Source organism: Centruroides sculpturatus, unplaced genomic scaffold (assembly GCF_000671375.1).
Source record: "Centruroides sculpturatus isolate CEXI.00-Female unplaced genomic scaffold, Cexi_2.0 scaffold334, whole genome shotgun sequence".
In the NCBI taxonomy this organism is placed as follows: Eukaryota; Metazoa; Arthropoda; class Arachnida; order Scorpiones; family Buthidae; genus Centruroides; species Centruroides sculpturatus.
In genome coordinates this window covers 210972-231372 of record NW_019384688.1, presented here as the reverse complement: position 1 = coordinate 231372, position 20401 = coordinate 210972, and the positions used below count along the sequence as shown (strand labels likewise).

Genomic DNA, 20401 nt, shown 5'->3' with positions numbered 1-20401 from the left:
ATTTTAAATTAATAGTTAAAAATATATATATAAAGATCAATATATAATACAGAAATTTTTATGGTATATCTTTAATTTTAATATGATGTTTATAGATAAAGATTAATTTCATAAATATTTGTTCCTTTCATTACATAATATATTTATCAAAACTTTTCTATATAATTACAATATACAACATTCAACAACATTCAAGCTGTAGTAGTATATACCTGGATTTAGCAAACATTCTTCAGACCAGAGACTTTGTCTGCTTAACTCATCTATATGGTATCTGTCAAAAATTTGCCATATATTTCAAATACTCAGTGGTTTTTTAAATAATTGATATATAATTTTGTTTTGTAAACAAAATGAATAAAACAACAATAATCAGAAATAGAAAAATAATCACCAAAATTATGAGCTATTTTTATACAGTGATTAATATAATATTAAGAAATGTCATTTTGCACTAAATTAAATAATTATAATTCCATGTGCGCGAGTCATTGGGTCTTGTTCAACTGAATAAAATTTAATTCTGTGATTTGCCAAGTGTCTGTATGAATACAATAAATAATTTGTGTTTGAATTGAAAGAATTATAATTAATGATTTGCCAATTTAGAGAACTTTAGATGATCTGGAATGAAATTGTATTTAAAACTGCAACTGCTGAAAACTAGACAGATGACATTACTGGTTATGCTATCTAGGCTTCTAAAGTAGGATGTTTCCAATTTTCTTAACACACAATTCATTTGATTAATTTCTCTTTTGTTCTTCTTTCTTCAAAATTCTCTAAACTTCTTATTTGCTACCTTCCATTATGCAAGGGAGAAATGCTGGAGTCAATGTACCAATGTTTGATGTGAAGAATGTCAGAGTACTACCAAAAAATGGAACTGTGAAAGCTTTACTTAAGTTTAGCAACAAATCCTAAAAAACAATGGCACCTAAGACAAGTATGATATACATTTTTTAAACTGATGTATTGATATTCACATGTACACTGAAGGCAGTGTCTACTTTATCAAGATAAAAATACTTTAATAGTTCTTTTTTTATTCTGGGACCAAACATTTTGCCTGCTTAAGATAAGCATTTGCTAAATCCAGATCTCATGGTACTAATGCCTAACTAGCAATATTTTTGTCATATAATTTATTCACATAAAATGAGCCATGTGAAATTAATTTAAATTTTAAAATACATTAATAATATGGTAATTGAAAATAATTTTATTAAAAATTTAAAATACTTACATTGTAGTAATATTCCTTGCATGCGTTGCTGAAGCAATAATTTTGCTTTATTCAATTCTTCTTCATATTGAGATTTTTCATTCATAAGACGACGAACATGACTATAAGAACTTTGAATCATGGAATAAAAATGTCCAGCATTTCTTTTATTACATTCTCCTCGATCTAACCAAGTTATTAAAATTAATACTGCCTTTTGAAAGCTTTCTTCACCTATATAAATTTATTTTATAAAATCTTTAGTCATTAATTAACTTCCATACATACAACTATAAATTTTTCACTAATTCAAAAATTATAATTTATTTGATATTTTTATTACATACCTCTCAATTTATCAATTAATAATGAGGCTTCATGATCAGAATAATGAACTATAGGGGGAGGACTTGGTGGTTGAAGCCTTTCTTGTTCTAAACGTTCTCTGTGACGTAATTCTCTTTGAAATGCACGCTGATGACATTCCCATTCATACTGATCATCTCTTGCTTGTGCATAATCCACATGTAATCTTCCAGTATAAGCTGCTTCATCTTTATCTTCAATTTTTATGCGATAACCTTATATTTCAAAATAAAAAAAAAACCGTTTACATTTAATATATCGTGGTCTAAATGACATATTAACTATTTATATAAAAATATGTATATAAAATTTAGTTAAATATCATAAAATAATGGACTTTATATATACAGTATCAACAAAAGTCAAAATTAACCAAAAATTACTAAAAGTATTTAAGAATAAGTTATTTAATGTATAATAATGTAAGTAAACTAATTTGTTATTATGAATAGAATACAGGTGCTCCCCTACTTACAAACAATTTGTTCATATGTCTAAAATTTAAATTTCACATGGATTCTAAAGTTCTCTTACTGCTTGTGGGGTGATGTTGAAATCAGCCCACAATTTATTATTTATTACTGGTCTTTGACCAGTAATAAATAATAAATTTTAAAATAATTAATGAAGGGCTCATTTCTGTCGTGTATTGTCGTTTTTCATTTTTTGCACAAATTCTGAGGTTCCATTGCCACCATGAAATGACATTGAAGTTGATAATGTTAGAGTAATATATTTTTCACTATTGTTTGCAATTTTTATAAACTTTTATGATTAATGCTTAATAAAATACATTCAAAGTGTAAATACAGTTAAGCCTGTCTATCTTGAATCTCACAGGAACAAGAAAAAATTCAAGAAACACAAGTTTTGAGATAGAAGTTCCTATACAGTAAACAGTAATAGATTTAATTGGAAGTACAGTATTTTATTAATACAATAGCAAGTACAGTATATATCTGCATTAGGTATTAAAAAAAAACATTTTTGACATATCTTAAACAGTTTGTCAATAGTTTCTGATGAAATGAAATGAATTATCCAAATATGAAAACAAATTATTCCATAAAGTATTTGAACCATGTAACAATTTATTCCTAGTTCTCATTTTTATGACAGCTATAATTCTACATTTTTTACTATGAGAAATTTATAAATGAAATAAATTCTACATTTATAAATTTCTCATAATTATAAATATTAACAACAAACAAACTTCAGTCTTGCAATGTCTGATCAATTCATATAAATATGTTAGAATTCAACTGCCTTGAACTTGGACATTTCTCAAATAAAATCTTGAAATAAAATTTTGTAAGTCAGTTTTTGATTTACAAAAATTTCAACTTACAATAAAACCATGGGAACTTCACCTGTTCATATTAGGGAAACATATGTATTATTATTTGACAACTTTGTGACTATTAATTAAATTTATTTAATTTAAGAATATCTATTTTATGAAAAAAATGGTTATGTAAGCTTAAAGTACTTAGGTTCAAAATCTCATCCCAAATCATTATTATATTTTAGAATCAACATAAATAGTTTCTTCTTCACCTAAAAAGTCACTAAATATTCATCATATATAATTGTTTTTAAAAAATACACAGAAGTAAGAATAGTCTGACAATTTTTTTGAATAAATTAAAAATGATTTAATTTATCAGATCTTTACCAAGAAATTTGTATAACTTATTAATTAAATAATTTAAAATATCTGCTAAAATTTTCAAGTTAAAAAAGCAATAAATAAGTAATTAATTTTCTTGTGTTTTATTGTTAATAATTATTGAAGATTTTCAACAAATTTATTACATAAATATAATATAAAATTTATGCTATAAGAAAGACATAAATTGATCAACTTTATGAAGTTGTTTATCATAGCTTATTTGATATTTTGTAATATTTTTGAATATTTTTACAAAATCAAAGAATATTATAATAATAAAGACAGTAATGGATCCAGAAGAAGGGAAAGACTAATATAAAAATTAAAAGTATTTCAATAATTAATGAGGGCCTTTTATTAACATGGTGCAGGATAACTGTATTGCAGATTGTCCAATAAATTATATTTACCATCATAAAAGTTTTCAAAAACAATGTTCTGATGTTTGAACAAATTTTGAACAAATAAATTTTAATCTTTTTGTATCAATAGGGTGGACTTAAGCACTTGTAATGTCCTGGGTCTGCCCCAGAATAAAGGAAAATATCAGATTATAGTCTTTAAAGAGAGAATGAAAAGTGAACCCATTGAAATCAATGAAAAGGAAAGTTAATCCAAAATGTCTTTTTTTCTCTTCAAGTAATTAATGTCATTACTTTTTTAATTTATTGCTCTCATTATTTGATAATTAATGGATTTAAGAAATGCATTTACCCTCCTATTAGACTAAAACAGGAAGATACTAAAATCTGTAAGTTGATGCTATCAAATTAATTCTTAAATTATAGTTTTGTTATTATTACTTGTCTTTTACATTACTCTTATCTTTATTCCTTATCTAAAATATAATGCCTAAGCTCTATATGTATAAAAACAGTTATTTAATTTAAATTATATTATTTTAAAATGAATTTCATTTATTATGGGGCGCACTCTGATCGTAACAGCTGTTGGTGTGAATTTTTCTCCACTTCCATACTTTGTCTTTTTTTCATGAAATGAAGAATTTTGAATTATTTTTGACTCAAAGGAATAATATTAAGCTTCTTATTTTATTGTTATTGATTGCTGGAATAGAACCAAATCCCAGTCCCTTACAGAAAACTCCAACAAAGAGAAAAAGACCACTACTTACTCGTCAAAAATTGCTGACTAATAGTATCAAACCATTGGAACCAGATTCAAACCTTATCACTGAATATACTGAACCTAGAACAGCTGAATCATCATTTCAAACAGGTGAGCTAATTAATTTAACTTCCTCACAAGAACAATTACCTGCAGAACAAATAGACGTTTCAACAGCAGAATTATGGAATACGATAGTCAAACTGATAACATATAGTAATGATAAGCTGGTGAGTCAATTTTCACTTATAGGACAAGAAATTAATATAATTTCATTTATTACAAACAAAGCTAGAACAAAAATTGCATCACAGTCTATCAAAGTAAAAATATTCAGATAATTTAAATCAACAGATATCATCTACATAAAAATTAATAGTGTTCAATTTATTATAGAATTATGATTGATTACTTTTTAAATAAAACAATTAATTTAAATAAAAAACTAACTTTAAAAACACAAAAGTTAAGCAAGCTAATAATATAATTCAACAATAAAAATGAAGGTTTTTCATTAAAATTACCAGAGAGAAAAATGGCATTGTCGATGTACATCTCATTTTCATAGCGTATATGACAAAAGTTCTTTTTACTCATTCTAATTGTTGTGATTTCTCCACACCTTTCAAAAACTTCTCTTATTATGCTTTCTGTAATATTTTCAGGCAATCCACCAACAAAAACAGTTCGGCAACCAGGTGGTCTTTCTCGTGTAGTAGGAGGTGGAGCAGCTAAAATAGTGAATAAATTAATTCTAAGTTTATAGTAAATACTTACAAATATAATATAATTTAGTTTAAAAAGTAAAAATTTATGTTTTCTTTTAAGAAACTAATTATTGATTATATCTTAGTTTATTTATACTGGATAATATAATGTAATAGTAAATAAATAATACAATATTAAATAAAAAAGTTCCCAATCTAAAGTTTGACACCTGAATAAATAAAATTAATCTAATAGGAAAAATATTACAAACAAAACAAAGCATTGTGTGTAAAGTGTAGTCCCAATATATGCATAACTCAATAAACAAATATACTTTTATAAGAATTCAATGTAAGAGCTTTCTTTTATACTTCCCAATTTGAGATGAAATATTCAATAAACAAGCAATGTCAATGTTTATGATAAAATTTTCTATACATGAGTGTAATGAGATTGAAATTCTCATATGCTGTAATTATATAGCTTGTAAATTCTGGTCTCATTTGCTTTGTTTCATTTGCCACACATTAATGGTAGTGCCCCTCATTCCAGCATGGCTGTGCACTTTAGTAAACTTTATTTCTACATTACAAACCCTTCTACTGTGAACCTAATTTTATTAACTAAAAGAATTTTAATTTGAATTCAAAAGGCAGACAGTATATTTCACAATTTTAAAAAATATATATAGAAGAAAACTAAAATGTCTTCAAGCTTGAAGACATCAACTTCACTTTATATTTCACAAATTTTTATAATTGTGAAATATACCATCTGCCTTTTTCATACAAATTATGTATATTTTTAATGGATTTCACTTATCTTCAGTGAACTTTTAACTGTTTTACATAATTGTGCAGAGGCATAGCCTCCAATAAAAGGTTGTCTCTAAAAAGGAAAGACTGTTTATTCCTGATGATTAAACAGAACAGAAGCTTGAACACATTTTAGTTTTCTTCTATATATTTTTTTAAAATTGTAAAAGCAATTTATTTACTCTATTACTTGTTTTCTGCTTTATTGTTTTAACTTTTTTCTCACCATTAAATAAAAAAAATACCTGGTAAATTATGTAATTGCTAATGTCATATTTATTTTTCTCATTTTAATTAGCTCCTTTTCTATCAACAAATAATCTAATTGACACTTTCATTTATTTTACTTCAATTAGTATCATTGATTGATAGACTTAAATAGCATTTTATTATTATTTGGGAAACATAAATAGGATGACTGGATTATGATGAAAATGAGATACAAATTTCAATCATAAGAATAATGAGATGTTTTTCAGAAAATGAAATATGCTAATACATTGAGATTTACAGTATTTGCATATACATAAGTGTTAATCACAAAAATAATGTTATGTAAAATAAAATCATCATCTTTATGATAAAAATAATTATTAGAATCTTGTTTGATCCTAATAATTCAGACAGGATCTATTAATTCATATGCCTCTGTGTCCTTATTATACAGTTTATTATGTAAGATGTCTACTAAAACTTATTATACCAGTGACATGGTTCTACAAATTTAAGAGAAGTAATCAGAAAAAACAGGTGAAAAATAAAGACTATTTTTTCTGATTACTTCTCTTAAATTTGCAGAACCATGTCACTGGTATAATAAGTCCTGTTAATAAAATAAGTCTGAGTAGACATCTTACATAATAGACAGGATCTATAATGATCAAATTAAATCATCATATAGTTAGTGTAGAAAAATGAATCTGTTTTTTTTTTTCCTATCAAAAAAGACAATCAAGTGACTAGCTAACTTTTAAATATTTCATGTTTAAAATAAAAGTTTATGTGAAATTAAACCTATATGTAATAATCAAAAATCCTCAAATCATAATCAGTTATAATAAAAAAAAAAAAAAAAAAAGGAAAGTCAATAACTTAAAATAGTTATTGAATTTACACACATTAACACAAATACATTCATAAGTAGTAGTATCATAGTTATGTTTCCATGTATTCAATGACTGTGCTGAGTTTTCAACTTTTTAAATAATTTTTTTAAATATATAGTTATTTTTTAATTTTTATTTTTCAAGGAAAGATGGGTTGATCTTTCCATCACCAAATTACTTATTTTCACATCTTTTAGTAATCTCCTCTCATATTTTTATTCCATCAATGCTCTATTTTAATCACTCTCTCATATGACTTACAGGATACTTTTATTATGTTTCTATAAAATTCCTAATAGTATACACCAGAGGTCACCAAACTACAGCGCTAGAGGTCAGTTCATCCAGCCACAAATGTGCCACACTGTGCCACAAATGAGCTAAAATATAATTATTTATATGGAAATATCATAGATTGTAGTTAAACTTACTATATAAATAAAAAATTAAAATAAGTATCTAAAATACCTAAATTGATCCAATCTGATTTTTGCATCTGACAGTAATATAATTTTTAGATAAATTAGTGAAATAAAAAATTTGACGACTTATTGCAACTTTGGATATCAGAGCACTTTTTGTATAAGTACATCCAATGAAGTTTCTAAGAAAAGCAATTAAGAGCTTGCTGCAGTGATCATGTTTGTGCATTGGTAAATAAATATGTTTGTTGTCTTTATTTTTTGTATATTCAATGTGCTATATTGAACAAAATGGTTATGCGGCCTGCTCTCGTCATTCTCTTTGTTATCTGGCCCACTGTGAAAAAAGTTTGGTGACCCCTGGTATACACTAACATGAATCACAAATTAGAAGGAATTGAAAATATTCTATTTAGCTTTGGAAGTTGGAAATGTAGCAGATGTATTAAAACATACACTGACTTGTAAATGGATATCAGATAAAGGCTTATTCCACTCAGTTTTCTGTTTTGATAATGAATTAATCACAAATACTTCATTTCAACAACTTTTATGTTGCCTGTTCTTACCTACTGTTATGTCTTTGGACAAATTCAAGTTTCCTTGAAAATGGAGAACTGTTGTTTAAAACTGTAAATAAATCTAATTGTAGGCATATAAATGTGTGTTTATTAATTTATTTAATAAGTAAATTAGTAAAAAATGTGTAAATAAATAATTTAGTGATGGAAAAATGCAATCCACCTTTCCTTCAAAAATAAAAATTAAAAAAATAATAATGAAATTAATAAAAAAATTCTTTTAAAAAATTTGAACGAAGAAAAAACTAGAATTTGAACCAAGCACAGTCATAGGTTACAGACTCTTAATGAAGACGATATACTAGTGATAATTTACAGGACTAATTACTGCACTTTAGCAGTTTTCTAAAATTCCACTGATACATGTTTTTGACCCAATAATGGGTCATCCTCTAGTATCAAAAGTCAAAAGTAAAAAACTCCACTTTTTTGACTTCTGACATCAAAACCAGATTAAAAACATTAGCATTCTTCTAAAATCCCAGTTAAAAGTTCACTAATTAATCCTACAGTGTTAGCTGAAGATCTCTAAACCACTCACTCATATGAGCATATTTGCATCATAGCATATACAATAAATCCATTAATTTAAAATTTGTTCCTTTTTGTCCTGAAACTGTTTAGGATCAAGGATTTTTGACTAGCCTATAAGTTTAATTTCACATAAGCTTTTATTTTATTTTAAACATGAAAGATTTAATAGTAATTTTATAAATGACTATTAAATATTAGTTAAATATGAAATAAAAGTTAGGTAGTCATTTGGTTGCATTTCCTTGTAAGTGATACTTATTTTGAAAAATGAATCTGTTTTTCAGAAAAACATATCTTGATATATTTGGAGGTGCAATTTCAATTGGTATTTTGGAGAAGTCCCCTTGTTACTTGCAGACATTTAATTAGTGAAGAAAAGGAAAAATCAAAGAGAAAATTATGATATGATCTTATATTATTGTAAATTCACAGAAAACTGTTACAATAAGTATGTCACAATTTTATGCAAGTGATGAATTTACAAAGATTTAGTAAAGTAACATTAATAAAAATTCAGATAAAATTACATTTTTATATGCATAAGAACTTTCTTTAACTATTATAATTAAATTAAAATAGGTAGTTTACAATTTTTATAATATAGAGAACTGACATTTTAGTTAATTTGCTTTATAAATTTATCTAAAACTATAGAACAACATTTGCTATAGTTTCATCTAAATTACATATTACATTTAATTTAAATTAATAATAAATTTACTTGGTTTTGGTGGATATAGAACACAGCTGGGCAAATGAATAATTTCTTTTATTGGTCTTGGAACTAATGATCCTGTACCCAATGGACCTGGATCTGAACAACCCATAAATCCAAACTGAAATATAAAAATGGAATTTAAAACTCATTCCAAAAGCTGTATAATCTCTAGATAAAGTTCAGAGTTCAGCGTTAATAAAGTTCCTCTATCACAAGTTCTTTCAATGAGTATATAATTGTTGTCCTCAGGCAAAATGAACAATTTAAAGAAAAGAACGTGGTTTGAAATTAAGAAATTTTGTTTTCCTTGGAATATTCTGAACGTTCTTTTCTTTAAATCGTTCATTTTGCCTGAGGACAATGATTATATATTCATTGAAAGTACTTGTGATAGAGGAACTTTATTAACGCTGAACTCAGTGAACTTCATCTATAGATTAAACTGAAATATAAATATATAATCAAGAACTATAAAATATACAATATAAAAATTAATTTACAAATTATATAAAATGATAATAAATTATAATAATAGATTTAAGCTATACAGTAGAGCCTCGATTATCCGACCCCCGATTAACCGCCACCTCGGTTAACCGACCATCCTAGTCGGCAAATTTCAAATGTCCGCTAGTGATGTGGTGCTACAATATTTGGCTATGTCTCGGCTACTTTAATATTATTTTTATGTGTTTTAGCTGGCAACACTCATTCGACCATGAAAGGGAGCCAGTATTTAAACAAGACTTAATTTTCTAATTTTTAACGATACAATAGCGACGATTATTATTTTAAAAAATTTTTGTTAGGCTTAACATAGATGAAAATTCAACGCGAAGTAGGTTAATAGCGATATACTAATATACTAATTACATGGGATATAATAATATACTACACTAATAATGGATTTTTTCATACTTTTCGGTTATCCGACTTTTCAATTATCCGACCAACCCCAGTCCCCAATTGGGTCGGATAATCGAGGCTCTACTGTAATTCTAAAATTATAATTATTGAATTCAAATCACTAACATGTTTATTTTTTTAATGTTTTTATATAATATAAAAGCATTATATTACAATAGTGTCCCTCTTTTCTGGTCTCACTTTAACAGGCCTCCATTTTAACCAGTCATATTTTCTACATTTTTTCCCATGAAGTGATTTCTGGTGTCAATTCTAGAAATGAGTACAGTGTACTATAATACTCTTATAATTCTCTTCACTTCAGTTAGTCTTTGTTAGCTATGTTGTTTGCATACATAGTCCCTATGTTTGAATCATAGTACATATTTCATCATTAATTTTTGTTTTTTAAAAAATATGTTTCATTTTGAACCTATCATTCTATAATGTTAGTTATGAAGTGATACAATCAAAAATGGAATACATTAACTATTGAAACAAAACTAAGTCTTGGAATGTATTGATAATGAAAAACCTGTAAAACATACATAATGAACTGGGTAACAGAAAAAATATGGTAAATAATTGTCAGAGAAACTGAAAATCCTTCAAGACTTTAGCAAGTAAACACAATCATAGAAAATGATCTCAAACAAGTACAGTATGAAGAAGCCAAAAAACATGAAGTCAATGATGCATTATGGACATGGTTTATGAAAGAATGACAGAAGAATACTGCTTATCAGGCCTTTTCCTTTAAAATTGCACAGCATGAAACTAACAGCATGGAAGAATTATTAGCCTGTGAGTGGGAACTTTCATAATGAAAAAAAAATGACAAAGTTCATTAGCTTGGAAACTTCAAAGAAATTGTCAGTAAATCAAGATGACGAAACTAATTTTCCCAAAATATTTTGGATATTCTACCAAAGAAAAATTATTATTCCAGATTAAGTCTAAAATTTGGATAAACAAGATTTTTTATTTTTCTCTCTTTTCACCATATGAATACCATGAAGGCCTTTTTAATGATATTCATCATGAGTTCAGCCAGACCTATACAATGGGATGGCTGGATGTTCAGGGACATGGTCCAACTTATCTGGGACAGACCATCCATGAAAATAACCTGTGCTGTGGTCCTCCAAGGTACAGATCATTCTCAATTAAGGTTCTACAGAATGGTAGGATAATGTCTTAACTATATTGGCTATCTGACAATTCATCAGATTAAACAGGCTTATATGATTTAATAATAATTTAATAAAGCAAGGATTGGAAAAAAGTCTGGGTAGCTTAACTGGAACAGGGATGTCGGTTCTTTAAAAGTTAAGTTATAGAATTTTGTGAAACCCACTCAATAGCCTAAGCTTTTAAACCCCCAGAACTCAATGACCTAAGCGTTTAAATCCCCTGACTTACAATGTAAACTTTTCAACCCCATAATCCAACCTTTTAAACTCTGTAGGTCCATAAATTATGCTGTTAAGCCCTTCAACTTCATAATTCAAGCATTCAAAATATGCTCTTTTAAAAAATATAGAAAAATTTTGATACTTTGGATTATGTAAGAGTTCAATTGGTCAACATCCAAGGAAAAAATTTGTTTTCATACAGAGAGCAAGTGCCTTGGCTTGCTTTGCATTAAATTATAAATAATTTTTTCAATATTCTGAGGTATGGAATTCCATACCTGCAAAAATGTGAGGTATGGAGTCTTCCATACCTTCCATAGTGGAAACAACACCCCCGACTGGCAACATGACCACATAGTAAGGAAAAGTTGCTGGTTTGAGTCCTACTTTGGGCAGATTCTTTTCCTCCAGAACCTTCTAAATCAATTATTAAAATATGAATTTATTTATAATTATTAAATTTAGCAAGAAATGACATCTAATACCTGCCTCTAATGCCAAATTACTTAGCATTTAATTAATAATAGTGGCAGTGATACAGTCCAATATAATTCAGCAATTGTTTGGCTTTAATATATAACTATTAGATTTGAATGTTTATATTTGATTCTTAAATATTTTGTAATGAAAAATTAATTAGCTACTTTAAACTTTAAAATATCATAGTCTTTTCTCATTAATTAATATATGACATGTATCTCAGTAATTTGTCAGTGAATGTAAATTTTTGAAATGCCTTCTGATTGGATAAACTTTATAAGTTTTTTCCCTATGTTACATTTAAGACAAATTTATTTTATTAGAATTTGCATATAGTTTGCAACAAAAATTATAGGTATATAGAGTAATGGCACCAGTAGTCAACCATTGAAAGCTGTGTTGGATTTTGGATTATTACAATATATAGTAACATGAAAAGTAAAATTTATATAAGAAAAAGTTTGTTCTACACTTGTCATGGAAAATAAAGCACTTTTTTTGATTTGACCTATTTTTACATTATGAAAAAAATTTAAATCACAGGGCTGTTCATCCAATAGTTGATCAAGGGTCTCATAATTGTTTATGGCGATCAACAACTGGGATTTCCTTCATCAAGAGCCTGACAAATGTGGCAACTGTAAAAGGATAAGCAAGCTCAATGATATGCATTTTGTGGAAACTATGCATCTGAAACATAGAGCCCTTGTTATCTTCTAAAGACTGAAAATGTCTCACTATATGATTGACTAGCAGAAAGAGTGTGGCACAATAATTTTTCCATCACTGTGAGTGAAACAACCTATTATTCTTACAAGTCATAGAAAAAAGTATTGTCTTATGATGCTTCCCTAATGAAGATAGCTTTCCTAAATCTTCTCTGATGGACTAATTATGCACAGATTTTGGCTTGCAGAGTCAATTACTAGAAGTGGTCAACAATAAGAGCCCCCCACTCAAGATATATGCAATACTTACTTGTCCAAATCCAGCCATCCCCATTACTCCAAGAAAATTTGGATCACCAGTTACTCCCATCATTGCAAAAGGATTTACAGTTGGATTAATTGTCCATTGAGATGGATTTAAACCAGGTAATACACCTGGTAAGGTGCCAGTATGTGGAACTATTGAAATATGTCCAGGAACTGCAGGTAATACATTTTCATTTAAAGTATTTATATTAGACAATGATGGTATTCCTAAAAATCAAAATAAATCATTTTACAGTTAATAAATATGAATCAAAGTAACTGTTTATTTTAATCTATAATTAAAAAATATGCATCTAAAATATACAATATAATATATAATATAAACTTAAATATAATTTATAATCATTTGAATCTTGTTAATTAGAAAAATTTAATTTTTACTTTACTTCTGTTTTTCATTCTATTTAAAAAAAAAAAAGTCTTTTAAACTTTAAAAACATATTCAAACAAACATACTTTTTTAAAAATAAATCTTTATAGATTGATAATAGCATTGAACATGTTTAAATTTCTTAAATATTTCAGCAAAAAAAGAAAAAAACAGGAAAAAACAAAGAGAAAAAAGTTTAATTTTAAAAAATATTTAGTAATAATAATTACTGGCATGACATTACTTATAAATTATATATGCAACATTTTATTACACTTACCATCATATTAAGTTACTTTTCAATGTTGCTTTATATAATGTATAGTACATGTAAAAGCAACTAAACAGATGTTTATCATTAAAGTTAGATGTTAATATTAGATGTCTTTAAATTGTTTTAGAGAATATTTTGAAAATAATCTTTTAATCATAACATAACAAAATTTATAAACAAGTTTTAATAGATTTGTGAGATAGCAAAAAGTCTTATATTTTAAATAATCTTTAATAATAACGTTTCGCGAATTACGCAACAATTGTTGTTCTTAGCTACCTGAGAAAGTCTCCCGTTACATTTTCTCGAAAGCAACATGACGCTTTCTCGTGAACTATTAACCTCTGCACGGCCGAAATCGTCCGTGAGTATCATCAGAGACGGCCGAAAAGAGTTAGTCGCTGCCTTAGTCCTCGGAGAGGAAAGCCGTCCCTTCAATTATCATCCATTAAGGAATCCGAATTAATCGCCATAGGATAAACTTGTCTGTGTGTGTGTGTGTGTGTTAGTGAATCGCCTGGATAACGAATCAGAAACCTTAAACCCATCGGAAGCTGTTATAATCCGAACAAGATCCGAACAAGACCCGAATCTATTAACAAAGGTATTTATCATCCCGCGAAGTGTATGTGCACTCTCTCTCTCCGCGAAAATTCTTCATCCAATAGATTTGTAAATAAACCCTTGTTAATTAAGTGTATCTGAGTCACTTCCAATGTTGTCTCTCGAATCGACATTAAGAATCCGTCTGACCACATACGGAACCGCTCGCGCGACGGCGTGACGTAATCGCCGTCTCGGTTTCCGTGTTTCGAGAAACACGGTGGTGTCAATCCTGACAGGGTACCAAAGAGGTGCCGACCCGAAAGGTCACAGATTTTACTTTTTTTTTATTAGTTATCTCAATGAATAGTTTAATTCAGGTGGCCAAAATATTTTTATTTTATAGAAATATTTTTGGTTATAATCTGTCTTTTGCTTACAGAGAATAAAATAATAGAATATAACAGAATAGAATGAATTCGAATAATTTACCAAACAAAAATTCTTTAGAACAGATTTTATTACATAAGTATATAATAAAATTTAGTAGAAATTTATAAAAATATACAATAAAAAAAGTATTCTAAAATAGGCTAATATAAAATAAAAGACTATTTCTGGCATACATTTGTAAAATAATGTTTTTTTTTTAACTGTTATTTTAAAATAGTGAAACTTACTAAAATTAACAATAAATATTTAATTAAAAACTTTAAATTATTAAATAAATAAAACAAACCTTTATCCCTATCTTTTTCTCTAGAGTTGCGATCTCTTTCTCTTTCTCTTGTCCGCTTGTCTCTTCCTTCTCTCATGCGTTCCCTACTTCTTTCTCTATCACATCCACGATCTTGTTCTTTATCATGTGACCATCTTTCTTCTTCATTCTGCTGAGAAGTGGATTCTGTAAAATAAAATATTTTAAATTAATATATTAATTAAATTTGTACAACTTAATTTTTTAAATTCCTGTTACCTTGAGTATCCAATTTTTCTGTTAAGTTAGATTTATTTATATTAAATTCTAATGGAGCATCGTTTGTAGCAGGGTCAATAGAAGGAACTGTAGTTTGATTTCCAGAACTAACCAATTGATTAGGAGGTATATGAAGTGTAGACGATGGTAGTTGTGGGCCAATAAATGGTTGACATTGCATCTATAAAAATATATTTCAAATATCAATATGATTTTTTTTTCACTTGCTTATTCAAAATGTATTATCCTGAACATTAATCACAATACATTTTTAATTAATATACAATCATAAATTTTTCCAAAATTCTTAAAAGATTAATTTACATTATTTTGATATCCATATTATTTTATTCCAGTTGAAAAATATATATAATAGAACAATTTGGAGATTATAATTAAATATGCTGATGAGAAAACGTAGAATATATTGCACAACAAAACCAATAACTCCCAAAACAATACTTTATGATACCATATACAGAAAAAAAGATATTTGCTTTAACATTAAAAAGTATGAAGAATGTTTTCAATCTATCTTTAATGATAATATTTATCTTTACCTCTTATCTTATATTCATAACTCCTGAACTATTATTATTATTATTTCTCAATCTTAACAGTTTCATTAACTTTAATGAGACTGAGAATAGTTCCATTAGAATAGTCTGAATAACTTAAAATAGTCTATTTTGTGTTCAGAAGTTACAACATATTGTCTATTTTATTACTGATCAAATGTAAAATGAAAAATATTAAATCTCCCAGTTTATTTTATGCACTTCTTTTCCCTTATAACTATCATATATAGGCCCTATACTGTATACCCTAAAATGACATATCAGATTTTAAATTATCTAGATATTGTCTTATCATAGAACAATTAGCTATATTCATCTCAAAAAATAAAAAATATGGAATAAATTAGCTATTAAAATGTTTTATATTTGAGATGTAATGTGCATCAAATATATTTTAAAATAATTATATATCTAAATAGTATCATTTACTAATACAGTTTTACTAACTTGGCATTATTTGAATTTTTGTGTTTTGCTTTTTATTTATTTATTTTCTAACTTAAAGATTTCCGAAGGAATTAATGTCTTTTAATATGTAATTATTATGATATTGTAAATTAATTAATATAAAAAAGTTTTTTTAATTCTTTATTTCAGATTTTCAAATTAAATCACAAATTCTTTACTTAATTCAAAATTTCAGTTATTATATTCTTAATTTAAATTCACACCATTAAATTGTAAACAGGAAATAAATTTTGACTTCTTTAGATACCTTAATTAAGTTCTTGATTTAAACTGGTAAATTTGAAAATATAATAAATATATATGCACTGTATATATGTGTATATATATACAATCATCAACATGTGTCCTTCAGTCCATAAATGGACTGTGCATCTGATAATACTAAATGACTTCTGGCAATCTGTCTTCCATTTCATGTTCTATTTATATATACTTTTATTGACAAATAGCTGAACCATAAAGGAACTGTAGATGTCTTCTCTAGAATTTTCTGGATACTGCATTTTCTATAATAAATATTTATTTTATATATTATTATGTGAGTAAAAACTTGTTTTGCCATATATTTTTAATTGAAATGTAGTCAAAATGTAAGTGAAATGTAAATAAAACTTTAGCAGTTAAAAAAAATTATATTGATATTTGTCATATTTATCATCTTACATTTTTTCCTAGAAATATACCTAAAACTACATATCCAAATCATTTTGATTAACACACTTATAATTTAGCAATTTTAAAGTTAGATTATTGATAAATCAAATAACCTAATGAACATTATTTTAGAATTATCATATTTAAAATTATCATCTTCAGTCTGTATAATGAAAAATCAATAAAATATATCATCAATTTGAAAAATAAATGAGAAAGCTTGTGATCCACATATCGGTCTATTGCCAAACTCAAAATATGAGCTATAGATAAAAAAAAAAAAAGAATTTTATTGAATTATCATCTCAATCAGTAGATATTAGAATATGTTCTATATTTATAAAAAAGGAGCTTTCACTTCAAAAATAAATAAATAAAACTTCTCACAATTATGTTCTGTAGAGAATATCTTGTTATTTTATAAATAAGATGAAATAATATCAAAAGATAGTTTTCCAATTAATTTTAATTAACAAGATTGAAAAATACAGAAATTACATATTACACAAATACTTTTGATTAAGTTATCAAAGTACTTGTGTAATTTATAATTTCTGTGTTTGTCTATCTTATTATTTCAATTAAAAATTAATTAACATAGAAAGAGTTTTCTGCTTTATTTATAAACTATATTGAAACTATGTACTATTCTTTCTTAAGTTGCTACTTATTTATTAAAATCTTAATTATTATTCTATCAAACTTTTAGAATATTTAAATTACAATAAAAAATTTATTTAAAAAGTTTTTCATGTTATTCAAGAACACTTGACATAATTAAACTGATCTACCACATTGTAACATCTAATCAATTATAAATCTAAATAAAGATATATTACAAATATAAAATTAAGCATTTTTGTATGCTATTATCTTTAAAAAATTATCTAGTATTTTAATGAATAAATAAATACTTTTTTGAAATATTATAACTTTGATAATTTAACTGCTTTCTTAAATTTGATTTTGTATTTGTTATTTTAAAACTTTATAGAATTGTTTAAAAAATATTTTATGAAAAGTTTAAATGTGTTTAATATTTAAGTTTATTTACATAATGAATATAAATGAATAATTTTCAAAAAATTATATCTATTATTTATTTATCTATCTATGCACATTATACTTTATTGCATTTATAAACATTATACATATTGCAACAGATATTCTCTGTGCAATTTACAGTTTATATCAAAGATAAATTCAATAGTTATATAGAACATTATATTACTAAGTAATTAAGAGAAAAACACAAATGTTATAAATTTTAGAAGTCAAACTTTTATATTGGGTAAACATTTTTTGAGACCTCTCTATCCCATCATCAGACCCAAATATTCAAAAAACAGAAAATACTATAGTATGTTCTCAATTTCTGTTTTTTGAATATTTGAATTTGATGATGGAGATGAAGAGGCATATGTGTTTTTTCTCCTGAAGTCACATGGAATTGTTATACTCAGAAACTACTAAGTAATCAATAGTTCTTAATGTAATTTTTAAAAAAACTCATCTTATAGTGGCTGTCCACAGCACTCATTTTGTTGAATTTATGTTGACATCATAATATATTGTATGAAAAGAGAGGAGATTGTTTTTATGAATATAAAAGTAAATTCATTTATGATATGATGAAAGTGATTTATCTAATTTGACTGATTTATGCTTTAATCAGAAATGAAATTAATTTAAAATATTTAGACATATTTATCTATTTGATGACATATACTGTTTTTCAATTTATTCAATAATGAAAGACTTATTTAATCAGTCGAAAAGAAAAAAAGTGCTTATGTCATTGTTTTAGTTATGGCAACACAACACTTGGGCAATTTGCCTAGGGGATACCTTCCAGGAGGTCTTTTTAAAGGAAACTGGCCCCTATTTAGGCATTACAGACGTGGAAAAAACCCAGAAAACTCCACGTGGCCAGCCCATCCGAGTGAGGCATGAACCACGACCAAACTCCCAGTGTTCAGGAAACAAAGATCGCTTGGCCACTGATGGACCCCTAATATCATCATTGTCATTGAAATCATGTGTTAATGTACATGATTTCAAATGATACATGATAGGACTTGATTTAGTTATCAGGATTTATGACTTGATATCAATTGTTGAGAAATGATATGACATGACAAAGTGATATCACTAAATTTACTCTGTTAAAGAATTTAGTATGTTTTCAATTTTTGACATCACAACTAATTCTAGGTGACATGTTGTAATTGACATCACTTGATATCATCTGATATCAATTGACATCATATCCAGAAGCTTTTGAAAATATCTGTAATTAATGATAAAATATTTTTCAAGATTTCTGTCTTTTACACAACTGTTACAATTCAATATACTTGGTATCATTTGAAATTGGTGAAATGATATTTTTAATATGGAAATATTTCAAATCATGACAATAGAGATGGAAAAAAAATGCAAACATTATTTTCATTTTTATGCTGTGAGTTAGGTTGACTTTTGTTTTGTTACCAGCCCAATGCTATCTACATTAAATGCTGTCCAAATTATCTCTGTGGTATAGGAATGCAAAGAAGTTTGAATGCACTTTCCTAAATAGTAAGACCAACGTCAAAAAGCAGAACAAATGAAGAAAGAATGAGTTTTCCTGTTGTATATGCAGATATGCAAGAAAGCATGCAGACATTAATTATGTAGAGACTGTTATGTTGGATAGCATTATTTTAAATAGGTATAAAATGTTTAAAATGTATATCAATAACTTCAATAGGAATTTATTGAACCAAATAGATTTATGTCAATTGAAGAATTGAATACATTTTAAAAGTTTAAGAAAATATTGAACAGATTTCCCAATTATGTTATTAATTAAATTTGTTTATAAAATAATAAACAAATTTAATTTTTACAGTTTCATACACAGGTTAATATATCTAGACATGTTTTAGGAGAGTCCATTTTTCAGGAAGAACTATCTGGACTAATAATTCTTGAATTTATTATTATTATTATTATTATTATTATTGTGTTGGGTTTAGTGGGTTATACTCGGCACACACCGGTGGCTGTGTACTATGCCGGACCAGAGTCAAGGCATAGCAACCAAAACAAAACTAAAATTAAATGTGTGTGTAGAGGATTTGATCCCGGGATCTCGAAAATCGGGATCCCGGGATCCCGACTACTTTTCAGTCCCAAAATTTTCGGGATTAAGTTTTCCTAATCCCGAGATTTTCGGGATTGACATCATTTTAAAAAAGTTGCAAAATAGACTGCATGAAGCGAAACGTTCAGTGCCAGTGCTTTTACAGAATTGCTTGCCTATCATTTTAATATAAAATATGAGAAATTTTATTCCAAGCAAGCAGCAGAAATTAACCTAGCGGGCTTGCGATGCTTGCTTGGAATAAAACTTCTTGTATTTTGAACTAAAATGATAGGCAAGCAGTTCTCACTGGGTTACTTGGTAATATACTTCATTT

The 20401-nt window shown here is 26.7% G+C and overlaps 1 protein-coding gene across 1 annotated transcript in view; it reads right to left on the bottom strand.

Moving 5' to 3' along the window:
* LOC111627103 (ecto-NOX disulfide-thiol exchanger 2-like) overlaps window positions 1-20401 on the bottom strand; it is a 53362-nt gene that overhangs the window by 30025 nt on the left and 2936 nt on the right. The window contains exons 2-8 of the mRNA XM_023370658.1: window positions 15238-15418; window positions 15001-15165; window positions 13058-13281; window positions 9282-9396; window positions 4919-5125; window positions 1573-1806; window positions 1247-1459 (exon numbers count right to left, since the gene is read on the bottom strand). Of these exons, the coding sequence (XP_023226426.1) occupies window positions 1247-1459; window positions 1573-1806; window positions 4919-5125; window positions 9282-9396; window positions 13058-13281; window positions 15001-15165; window positions 15238-15418 (1339 nt within the window). The remainder of the gene's footprint in view (window positions 1-1246; window positions 1460-1572; window positions 1807-4918; window positions 5126-9281; window positions 9397-13057; window positions 13282-15000; window positions 15166-15237; window positions 15419-20401) is intronic.